At 37.1% G+C, this 12407-nt stretch overlaps 2 protein-coding genes across 3 annotated transcripts in view; both read left to right on the top strand.

The window, feature by feature from the left end:
- The window catches only part of samm50 (SAMM50 sorting and assembly machinery component), a 12208-nt gene extending 11538 nt beyond the window's left edge, over positions 1–670 (top strand). Inside the window, exon 15 of the mRNA XM_014025070.1 lies at positions 517–670. Coding sequence (XP_013880524.1) covers positions 517–562 — 46 coding nt within the window. The 3' untranslated portion in view covers positions 563–670. The remainder of the gene's footprint in view (positions 1–516) is intronic.
- Positions 671–1649: 979 nt separating this feature from the next.
- On the top strand, positions 1650–10887 carry api5 (apoptosis inhibitor 5). 2 transcript variants are annotated; one of them, XM_014025068.1, is made up of 14 exons: positions 1650–2093; positions 2845–3006; positions 3168–3261; positions 3345–3410; positions 3568–3719; positions 3838–4044; positions 4346–4450; positions 5144–5233; positions 5413–5594; positions 7345–7438; positions 7577–7633; positions 8596–8675; positions 8751–8893; positions 10264–10887. In XM_014025068.1, exons 1-14 carry the CDS (start codon positions 2022–2024, stop codon positions 10341–10343), a joined length of 1584 nt encoding a protein of 527 aa, XP_013880522.1. In that variant the 5' UTR covers positions 1650–2021; the 3' UTR covers positions 10344–10887. The 2 variants fall into 2 exon arrangements, with proteins under 2 accessions (XP_013880522.1, XP_013880523.1); XM_014025069.1 differs by having other exon boundaries at positions 1803–2093; positions 8751–8857.
- Positions 10888–12407: the final 1520 nt, after the last annotated feature.

The following is a 12407-nucleotide window of genomic DNA, read 5'->3' as shown; positions in this document are numbered from 1 at the left end:
TATATATATATATAATGAGAATAAAATCATAATTTACGAGAAAAAATTCATACAAGAATAAAAATCATAATACATTACATGAAATGTCCATTTTCTCTTCTTGGATCAGCTCGCACCTCCACTGCCTCTAATGTGTGTCACTGTGTTTATGAAGAAGTCTGCGATTACTTTTGGTTTACTTTTCATGTAATATGCTTCCATTTACATTATGTGATGGCTAAATCCATCAGTGCAGCCAATAATTGCAATGTCATATGGCTTCAGCTTATCATATGAACCATCTGCCACAGTGCGTTGTGCTCTGCTATTCTACTGCCGACGTCAGAGATGTGGGGCCCGCTGGAGTTCTGCTCCCCTCGATCCAAAATCTTGATGACTTTCCTAATTGTTTTAGAAACAAGTCTTGCTACTGATAATAAATTCATAGATCTTTACAATCTTTTGACTGGTATCTTTATTCTTTGGTTATTCTTTGCTTGTATTTTTTTTAATATATATTCTCTCCTTTCCTTTCAGGATACGTGATGGTTTCCAGTTTGGAGCAGGAATCCGATTCTTGTGAAGCCACTTTTTTTTTATTATTTTATTGAAAGAGGAAATTTGTTTGTACAGAATTGTTGTTAGAACAACTTCGTTCAATAAAAGTGTCTAACCAGACTTTTTATTGTAACTTGTCCTCTTAGTATTTGCTGTAAAGTCCTGTTGTGGCAAAGTGAACGACTCTCACAGCTTTGCTTTTTTCTGCACGAGAGCATGTTCAGCCTGATGTAGAGTTCTAATGACAGAACTTGTGTCCCATAGGGGGTGAAACATACTGATTTATGCGAGCTAGTTTTCTGTAAACCTCATTGTTGAGGCTTCTGCTTCTTCCCATATGCACCAAACAGTAAAATAAATAAATAAATAAATAAATAAATTAATTAATTAATTAATTAATTAATTAATTAATTAATTAATTTAAAAAAGCAGCTTGTTGTCAGCATCCTCTCTGGTGAACTTGGTGTTGTCAGCTGATTGTTGTGTCCAGTACATCCTTAACTTGACATTTGACTCAGGTATCATTCACATACCTGAACCAGTGGCTCAGTGTTGTTCCCTTGAAGGAGTCCAGGGTCAGGGCCAGCTTTAATTATTAAACTTTGTTTGCAAATTCATGGAGTTGTCTTTGTGATGTGGTGTGTTTCCAAAAAGAGGAGCTAAATTATCAGCAAGATGATAGGAAGTGAAACATCTTTAACTAAAGAATAGAAGTCCTTTTGTTGTGTTTACTATAACTTGATAGAATAAGCTTCATGGGTTTTTTTTTTTTTTGGGTTTTTTTTTTTTTGTAATTTTCAAGGCATACTTAAATGGTAAAAATCTGATTTCGCCCTTCTGATATTCTTTGTCATATCTTTGTTTTACTGATCTGTGACAAATTATTTTTAGTTGTGAAACTACTTTTAAAACTATAGAAATTAAGAAAAACGAGTTACAAGTTTAAAACATTATCTTGCATAAAATTAATTTTTTATTTTCCCATAAGGTCCAGTTACATAACTACATGACTGCTGAGAAGTAGTTCACATAATGACTAGCTCTTAGAGAGAACTACTGACTGGCAAATATTTAGAATGAAATAAATAGTAAATAAAACATTTTTTTTTTTTAATCAAAGCGATAGCTACGTAAACGAGGTACGGCTTTAACGCAATTATTAAACTGCGCATCGAGTTGGCGCACAGTTATCACGTGACCTTTGCTATTCCTTACGATTCGTTCAATGTGCGCATGCGCGTTCCAAATTGTTCCGTAGCATCCTAGCTATAGCCAGAGAGCATTGCGGGAATACGAAAAGAAGGGGGTGTTCTATTCACTGTTTTCTCGAAATTTCATCATCGCGTTCTATATACACACAATACAGTGATTAATATTACGACGTAGTTAATTCTGTTATCGGTTAAAGCTGCGCAGTAGCGACCCAAATAAGGGCTTTTCTTGTGTGCTTTTACCTTGAGCGGCAAGGAATTGGTCACACGCTGATGGCGGTCACTATCGAGGATCTCTATCGAAACTACGGGATCCTTGCTGATGCTAAAGAGAACCTCAGCCAGGTGAGGGATAAATACAACCTTTTTTTAACATGACTGTAGTGCAGACTTTATTATTGCGCATTCAATACTAGTACGGTAATATGCTTACGGTTTTGATTTTTTTTAGGTTAGCTTCATATGAGCAGGCTAATGTTAGCTTCTCCGTGGCTACTCGTACAGAATTCACGACTGTCATCAGTTTAACTGATTTTTTCTTTTTTTTAACCTGAAATATAAGGGAAGCTTCCTTTTAAAGCAGCTCGTTATGTTATTTAATATTCATTGTGATGCTACTAGTACTCAATTAGCATGATTATCTTAAATAACAACTCACAGCTGTTGCTTCACAAATAACATAAACAAAAAAGTTTAAATCAGATGTTTACTTTGAAGGGCTCTAACACAAAAATAGCTTTGTTAATCAGACACTAAGGTTAGCTATTTATTTTTACATTGTGTTTTTTAAACGAGCTCTATGAATATCTTAAGTTCATATGATTTTTTTTTTTGTAAAACACGTTTTTAATTTAGACTTTGCAGTCTTTTAAAATCTTTTTACAGAATCTCACAACACTACATGATTGATCAACTGTTTACAAGATAAAAATTAAACCAGATTATCTGGAAATGTCTCAAGCAACTTTTAGGTTTTGTAGCAAGGAACATAAAGGGCTACAATACTGTATTACTTATGTGAGATCCAGTATCACCTGTAATGTCAGGATGCTTTCAAATTAACCTTTTAACTGTTGTATGTCCCTTTGTTCTTCAGCACAAAGATGCATATCAAGGGATCCTGGATGGAGTGAAGGGTGGTGCCAAGGAGAAGCGACTGGCAGCTCAGTTTATTCCTAAATTCTTCAGCAGTTTTCCAGAGTTGGCAGATGCAGCCATAAATGCCCAACTCGATCTCTGTGAGGATGAAGATGTGTCTGTGAGTACTAAACAAGTTTCTAAAACGTAACCTATAGCTGCAGCATTACAATATGTTGCTTCCTTCTGCTTCGTGAAGCTGAACTTATGAGTTCAAGGTTTTGTACAGCAATGTGGAGTTTAATTCCATCATAAAAGTATGTCTTGTGTGTTTGCGTCCAGATTCGACGACAAGCCATTAAGGAGTTGCCCCGGTTTGCAACTGGCGAGAACATCTTCAGAGTTGCAGATATTCTGACCCAGCTCCTTCAGACAGGTGCCAGACTATTTTGAGTCACACATTTCTCAGTGTGTCACAGAGTGAGCAGTTGTAGTAATTGTGCGTGATTGTGCTTCTAGATGATACAGCAGAGTTCAACCAGGTGAATGCAGCTCTGCTTTCTATATTCAAAATGGATGCTAAAGGTAAGTTTTGTTTCACGTCCTCTTTTCTAGAGGGGTTCAGTTGTGATTCTGTTAATAATGTTTTTTAAACTGATAAATCGCTTTCCCTCCAGTGTCATCTGATGTCATATAGTTATTTTAATAACATCCTCATCTGTCTTTGTATTTTGTAATGCAGGTACTCTTGGAGGCCTTTTCTCTCAGATTCTGCAGGGGGAGGACATTGTGCGAGAAAGAGCCATCAAGTTTCTGTCCACCAAACTTAAGACACTACCAGAGGATGTCATGACGAGGGAGGTGGAGGAGTTTGTCTTTGCAGAAACAAAGAAGGTTTGTAAATAGTGTCAGTTGATCAACACTGATCTCTAATCATTGATGAAACCGAAGCATTAATGATTAGTGTGTGCAAATACTCCATGTTGATTAAAGAGTTAATCTTGCTCCTCAGGTGATGGAGGATGTGACAGGAGAGGAGTTTGTGCTCCTGATGCGTGTGGTGTCTGGTCTGCGCGTGCTGCAGTCGGTAAATGGGCGGCAGCAGCTCGTAGAGTTGGTGGTGGATCAGGCTGACCTGGAACAAGCCCTCAACCCAGCAGACCCAGACGCTGTGGACCGCCTCCTGCAGTGTACGCGCCAATCCCTGCCGCTATTCTCTGTGAGTGCACCCAAATCCTCCCAACTCAAATAATGTTTAAGTGTCATAGAAGCCTTTGTTCTGTTAGTGTGGTGGTAAATTAGAGTTGTTTCTGCCACTTTTTAGGTTCAAAAGATATTAAATCATGAGAAAATTGCTTTAGTTATTATATTTTAGAAGCTGGTTGGTGATAAAATCTCAGACTGGGGAGATAAAACAGAAAAATGTTGCACTTAACAAGTTAATAATATGGTTTATATTTAAGGTTAAAACTGCTTTTATCTTAATTTATGCTATAAACTTAGGTGTCTTTGTTTTGTAGAAAAATGTCCATTCTACTCGATTTGTAACCTACTTCTGTGAAAACGTCCTGCCCAACCTCAGCACCCTGACAAGTCCTGTGGCAGAACTGGACATTCAGCTGGAGGTGAGTTTGTCCTTTTATCCAGCATGACTGCTTTACAAAAGCTTGTTGTGTACAAAAAGACAAGCATCAGTTTGACAAACATATGCAAAAATAATAGGTCATTTAAAAACATAAACAGCCTGATGATTTTCTGTTAGCATTTGCTTTATTATACGATTCACAAATGTAAAATACATAGCAGGGCTGCAGCTAACGATTATTTTAGTAATTCGGACGATTAATGGAGTAATCAGATATTAAAAAATTGTCATGTTCTGCAGTAATTAAGCTTATTTTATGAGATATACAATTATTTAATATTATGAAGGAGTAATATACACCTGCTGATGATCCTGCTGCAATCAAACTAAAATAACAATACCAGTTGTATTAATTCATGCATTTTAAGCTCCACTTGTTTGTATTTAAGTATGTAAGGTCTGAGGAGGCATTAATTAAAAAACACTCTGTCATTGAATCATTTTTAACCATCACAGAAAAATACTAAATGCTGTAAATTTATTGTTATGGATTGGAAAACTGAATGTCTTTTTGTTTATTTAACAAAGTGAGCGTGGCAGCCAACTGTCAGAGGTGCCGGACAGCAGCTTGTAGTTAATGGGTTGTTAGTCTGCAACACGCAGCACTGTTTCTCATTAACAGTGCACATTACATTGTGCGTAGAGGCCTGCTAATACGTGTTTGTGTTGGTAGGTGCTGAAGCTGCTGGCTGAGATGAGTCCGTTCTGTGGCGACATGGAGAAGCTTGAGGCCAACCTCAACACATTGTTTACCAAGCTTCTGGTAAGAACGGTTTGTTATTGTCCAAGATGTAAAAAATGGTAATTTGTTTAAAAATCTAAATGCACTTTTACAATTTTTTTATTTGTAAAAAATAAAAAAATCAATGGCAAATCGTGTCAAAATGTGTTTTGAATCTTTTTAAGATACATTCAATGTTTTCCTGTTTTCTTTATTTGCAGGAGTTCATGCCCTTACCACCAGAGGAGGTGGAGAACGGTGAGAACTCTGCGAGCGAAGAGCCCAAACTGCAGTTCAGCTACGTCGAGTGTCTCATCTTCAGCTTCCACCAACTGGGCAAGAAGCTTCCTGACTTTCTTGTTGATAAAGTGGATGCTGAACACCTTAAAGACTTCAAGATCAGGTAAATGTGATGGAAACTAAATTTGTTCAGATTAATACTGATATTAAAGGAGACATATCATGCAAAATATACTTTTGTTTTAGCTGTTAAATATATTTTTGTTGTGCTCTTGAGTCTCTAAGAGTGCAGAAAAGTTTAATATAGTGTCTCTCTCTGTGCTGCATAGATATTTATATATTCTTTTGGGGTCATATTTTTCAACCTTTTCAGTTTTTTTTATTTTATATGAAATTTTCTGAACTTAGATCAAATTATTTGCGACAGAACTGACAAATGAACTGATCAACTACAATTTTGTTGTCTTCACTCCTCTGGCTCTGGGTCCAACGTGTAAGGCTGGATAGAAAGTCTTCTGTTGTTGACATCTTTAAAGGGGCAATATTATGTGTTTCTCAGGCATACATTTAAATACTATACCATAATAAATTATCTTTGTCACATTTTAGTTGTTATTAAAATGCTGTTTTTATGTTTAAATAGAAAATAAACTTATCTTCTCATCACCTCCTCTTCTCTTCTTTGCGTTGAAATTGGCCTCTGTCTCTTTAAGAACCTCCTTCTGCTTCTGTCCCGTCCCATTCAGTGGGGGGTGGGGTCGCGCGTGCGCTATGATGCAGTTTACTTGGCATCTGAAAATACATTTCCTCAAAGGTATTTTGAATCTGAAAAGAGCTTCACTGAGTGAGTAGTGGTGTTGAGAGCAGCAGACAGTTTCAGTTTCAATTTGCTTTGTTACTGCCGAGAGCCTGCAGGAGTCATGGGTGGGGTGTGTGGGGAGGAGTGCTCAGTGATGAGGAAGCTCGTCTTAAAGACACGTCCCAGGGGTGTTCCTGGTACCAAAAGGCGTTTCTTCTGGTCCCCACCTGTCGTTTTGCTCCTCAGCATGGCTTCCTAAAAATGCTGCAGGATTTCTCAAACATGCATGAATGAGTCAGAGCAAGGCTTTGGGCATGTTTTTTTATGAGAGTATAACATTATACATGATATAAAACTCAAAAAAATTGATTTTACATGATATTGCCCCTTTAAGGGTTGTTTTTTTTTGGTGCCCAAATTTATGCACCTGCCTATTTTTTTTTAACCAATTATTGCACACTTTCTGTGAATCATATAAACTTCATTTCACTTCTCTAATATCACTGTTTGTCCCCTACATGATATATTTAACTGATTTTTTTTTAAAATCCAAACAATCAATGATTTATAAAGGTAAATCTGGAAAATTAACAAGGGTGCCCAAATTTTTTCATATGACTGTATGACCACATCAAACCAGCTCAATAGCTGGAAGTTTGACTCGGTTAAAGACAATTTTGAGTTTTCTAAAGTTGACTCCGAAAGTTAATCACTTGAAGATGAACATTTATTAATAACATTCTGGGAGTTTCAATCAAATTTGTCCAGTGGTTCTTGTGATATTTTGCTAGTAAACAATGTTGACCATAACAGTTAATTCTAATGTTTTAAGCAGGCATTGACAAAAAACATTATTGCTATTTTTTCTGTGGCAGCATATTAAAACTATTGTAGTTGTGTGATTATTGTTCATCTTGCTGTCAGCTTGATTTTTAAATTTGTGTTAACACGTTAAGGAAACTCACCACAAGGCTCTATTTTGAATAGAAAATGTAAATTTCAGTAAAGAGAAGCTCCTGTAGAGGTCTTCTTTTAAATATTTTTTGTGTGAGAGTTCATAACTTTACATTAGTCAGTTTTCATTTTATATTTACCTGGTTGTTTTTGTTAACAGGTTGCAGTATTTTGCCCGAGGCCTGCAGGTTTACATCAGACAACTGCGAGTGGCTCTGCAAGGAAAGACAGGAGACGCTCTGAAGACAGACGAGGTAAAGTGATTATACTGATTTTTACTTGCTTCCCTAAACTTTACTTTTATGATATGTACTTAAACATTAAAAACTAATGATGAATGTAAAACTTCATACTGTATAGTATATTGAGGACTGATTTTGTTGTTTAATCAGAACAAGATCAAAGTGGTGGCCCTGAAGATCACAAACAACATCAACATTCTTATCAAGGTAAGCTTTTCTTAAAGGAGACCAATTATGGGTCCTAGAAATTTTTATGGTATGTCTGTGGGCTATCCAGACCATGTTCATTCAATTTAATGCACAAAATAATTCTCAGATAATAAAATTTCCCATTTTCTAGTTCTGCCTGCTCTGACTTCCGTTCAGAAGAGCTGTTTATGTTAATGAGCTCTGTTGGTAACGCCCTCCCTCCAAAAATCTGTTGACATTAACTCCGCCCTCCAAAGCCAGCGTTAGCATGGCTAATAATAGCAGAAGCTCCGTTGTACAACCATATGAGAGACCCAGAGGCAGAGTCGTGGTCGCAGCTTCTTTTTTTTTTCTCTCTCACTCCTCTGCTCTGCGTTCACTCTGCATGTTGTTACCAGAGCAGGGAGCAGCAGCAGTGAAAATACCTCAGAAACTCAAACAAATAGGCTTTAACAAGGCTTTAATAAGCTAAACAATAGAGGTACATGAGAAAACGTGTTCATAACGAATGAAAATAAATAAATAATTAAATTGTGTTGGTGCTGGTCTCAAACCCTGGTCTCCCACTCTCTGGTCCAACACTCTACCCATTGCCCTATTGGAGGCTTGTTGAGAAATGAGCTGTGCATTATACAACAACAACCATGACGGCTTTTTATGCTGAGGAGGTGGAGTCTCATCCGGGGGTTGCTAGGTAAGGGGCTGAACGCAGGTTCCTGTGGGTTGTCGTACGGCTTGTTACATCACAAAATGACGGAAGTATAAAACTTGTCGTTAATATACATTAAAAATACATTTACTTACAGTAAATATGCCCCTGGGTGCGTTTTTTGGTCTTAGGACTGTTTTTTTAAGAAGGACATACCCAAAGTTGAGTAAAAAAAACCTTTAAAAAGTGAATTTTGCAHAATAGGTCCCCTTTAAAGAAAATCTTTGTAAATGTTCAGTGTTTCTGTTGATAATTCTTGTTTTTCCTTCAGGATCTCTTCCACAACCCTCCATCGTTCAAGAGCACAGTTACTCTGTCCTGGAAACCTGTCCAGAAGCCGGAGGCAGTAGCGTAAGTCCACCTCAGACGGAAGAGTCTTCATTCTGAACGCTCCTGTTTCTTCATCTTATTTACTTGCGTTTGCAGGGCCAAGCGTCCTTCAGGGGAGGAAATGGGATCCGGGGGAAGCACAAATAAACAGATCGCCCCTCTGCCTCGGCGGGACGCACGACAAATTTACAACCCCCCCAGTGGCAAGTACAGCGCCTCTATTGGCAATCTTTCTTATGGTGAGAAATGCAAGGTGGCACTTTGTACTTTGGTGGCACAGTTTATTTTTTTTATAGTTTCTAATTCACATTGCACATTGAGAGGTCCCTATTAGTTCAAAATGTCACAAATTCTCTCCAAGTGGCCAAATAAAGTCAAAGTTTTAAACATTGTTTTTACTAAGAAACCACTCACTCTTATTAGGTAGAGCTCGTAGGACAGCTGAGTTTTTCAACTAAATTTAGATTAGTCCAATTCTTCATTTGTGTACATGTGTTTACGATAACGTAGACTGTCCAGGTACACATGGTTATTTTATTTATTTTTTAAATAAACGTGTCACGTGAGCTAGATGTCAAATGTAAAAGTGCCTTTAGCTGAGCAAAAACTTATGTTTAGTCATCAGGATTTATCATCTTAGCTGCATGGGTAAATTTTGTTATTGATAATGATCAAAGCTGATATTTAACTTATTGACTCCGAGGCTGAAAGTGATCAGTGAGGTCAGGGTTCGACATAACAAAATCAAACTTAGAATAAAAGCTTCAAAGCAGAAAAGAATGTTTGAAACTAACATTTTTGTCCATATCAGTTCATTGGTATTATCGAATAAAGCAGTGAAAGCAAAATCTCAGTGACATTAAAGTTTCATTAGTTTAAAAAGAAATGGTGAGATCAGCGGTTTTGGGAACTGCTCAGCCAGACTTTCATATTAAGGGATTTCGATCATGAATTGAATATTGATGTAACATACATTTTTAGTAACATCTTGAACTGAAGTTTATGACCAGTTGGTGTGCCACTGTCAAAATATCAAAGTAGTAATAGAGCCGAAATGATCGACGTTTGAAAAGTAAGCTTGATTTGTGGCTCTATTATATGATATTTGGTCTGTGCAACCACCTGGCTGTGTGATTAAACAACAAACAGAGGTGACACTGACAAAATTAAAAGGGTTAAAGATTAACTGTGATGACTCTTATTTTGAAAGAAGTGGCGCTCGGATTAAAGTTAAAAATCAAATTTAGACCTTTTTGATGGTTGATTCAGTGTCTCCTATATTTATGATGGATCTACCTTCCGCATCTGACTTTTGTCAGATTGTGTCTTTTTTTGATTATTTAAACAAAGTTGGTACAGCCCAATGAGAGGAACATATACTTCCTGCATGTTTTTGAACAAACTGGTGAATTATCTTGAACCCAACAGCAGACTTTGTGTTAGTGACCGGCTGTAAAAAACTAAGTATAAACTCAGTTTGTGCACCTCGAAGCACTGATCACACAAAATGTTTGTGAACTGCACACTTATCACTGGATAATTAATTTATTTTTTATAATTTAAATGTTTTTTACTGAAGTTGTGTTGTCTCTACCTTTTGTCACTCCAGAGCAGCGCGGCGGCTTCAGGGGTGGGCGAGGGCGAGGCTTTGGAGCGAGAGGCGGCAGGAGCCGAGGCCGAGTCTACTGAAACACAATAGTGTACATTTTGCTCTTTGTACTGCATCACATCAGGATATTTTCCACACAAGAATGGACTATTTGTCATCTGTATTTTTTTAAAGGCTTTGCTTTTACAAGGATTTAGTTTTGGTTTGTGTTTTTTTTTCTTCTTCTTTTTTTCTTGGATGGGGGGGCGTGTTTTCTAAATGTCCAGTCCCAACTTTTCTACTTGTCATTTCAGTATTTAGTCTCTGTATTTCTCTTAGCCAAGGTGATAGTAAATCCAAATGTGTGGTGTTGTTTTGTCGTCATTTTTGTCTCAAACTTTTAAACACATATTTTTGTGAAACAAAAGATAGCCAACTTATAACTGATCATTTTTGTCAGATAGTTGTCAGATGAAGAGCCTCTTGTCTTGCAACATGTCAGTAAATACATTTACTTCTATCTTTTTATTTAATCCTGTTTTTGTTTTTAATCTGTGCTTAAGTTGAATTGGCTGACAGCTACTTTGTATGCATTGTTGACGCTGTTTCATTGGATTTTTATCATAAACTTGTATGGAAGTATGACCTACTGTCTTTATGAAATTATTACAAAATTTTATCTGTTTAAAAGAAACATCCTGACCTTTCGTTAACACTTACATTGGGTTACAAAGATAATATCCTCTCTTGGTATTCTCTAGTCTGTTGCCTTACAACAAGAACATAAATGGATTTTCTGATTAAGGCACTTGGGCAAAATTTGCCTGATTAATGAAGTCAAATGTGGGCAAAGAACAGTTATTGGTTCTGAAAATACAAAACTAAAAAGTGGTGCACTTTAATTAAAGCTATTGGTAGAAATTGAAAATATGTGGAGCAACATGGTATAACAGTGGCCTGTGCTGTCTCCTCACAGCAACTAGGCCACAGGTTTGATTCCTGGTTGTGGAGAATGATTTATGGACATGTTTTCTCCAGGTACTCCAGACTTGTGGATTGGGTTAACTGGTTACCCTATGTGTGAAAGTGTCTCTGTCCCTGAGATGGACTTGTGACTTGTACTAACATCGAACATTTTGACCATTGCCAAAAAAAAACCCTCTACACAGTGAAGCATGGTGGTGGCAGCATCATGCTTTTGTTAGCTGAGACTAGGTTAGAGTTAAAACAAAGATGGGTTAATCAAAACATAGATAATGCAACTGTGAGAAGAACATGTTGGTGTCTTCTAGAGCAGTGGTTCCCAAACTTTTCAGCTTTTGACCCACAAAGTACCAGCAGCAGAGACCTGTGCCCCCAGCTGTGGTCGGTTAATAAATATTTTCATGTCAAATAAACAAGAGCATAGTAACATTATTTATTACACTATTTTTGTCCACTTTAAGTACACTGATTTTATTATTTTGTAAGAACAAAGGAAGAAAATGTCTTATTGTGTGTAATTTATTTAAAAAATATTTTCAGGACCGCACCTTGATGTTTCAGGACCCCACTGTGGGTCCCGACCCCATCTTTGGGAACCACTGTTCTAGAGGCTTTAGATCTGGACACAATCCACTTTCCAGCAGGACACTGAGGCTAAACACAGCTGAAGAAACACTACTGGTTTAAGGAGAACAAGTTAAAGGTCCTGGAATGGTCCAAATCTCAGACCTTAATCTGAGATGCTGGTTTGAGTTAAAGACTGAGACTTGCTGGAACTGATGTAGAAGGAAGTATAAAAGGATCACAAAGTATTGACTTTTAGGGAAAGAATATGCATGCACCAAATTATTTCTCTCCTTCCCATTTTTATAATGGACTGATTTAAAACTTTGCCTTGATATTCAATCTACACAAGGTAAATTCAGATAAATTGCACATTGTGAGGTAATAAATAAGCAAAGGGGTGTGAACATTTTCAATCCTTTTCCTCTTTCAGCCTGTGTAGCTGTGCCCCACCTGTTTGAGAAGGTTATTTTAGCTCACGATCTGCCACCCCCATGTTGAACACAGACGGTCCTGTATGAATCCATCAGTGTTCCCCATTTTCTGTCTACAGAAGTGTGTGAAATGGTAAAGGGTAGAATCAAGCTCTCAATTATTGAAAGAGCTATAAATAGCAC

Source organism: Austrofundulus limnaeus, unplaced genomic scaffold (assembly GCF_001266775.1).
Source record: "Austrofundulus limnaeus strain Quisiro unplaced genomic scaffold, Austrofundulus_limnaeus-1.0 Scaffold454, whole genome shotgun sequence".
NCBI classification, from domain to species: Eukaryota; Metazoa; Chordata; class Actinopteri; order Cyprinodontiformes; family Rivulidae; genus Austrofundulus; species Austrofundulus limnaeus.
Note: the sequence above shows the minus strand (reverse complement) of the source record. Positions and strands in the feature narration are given on the sequence as shown.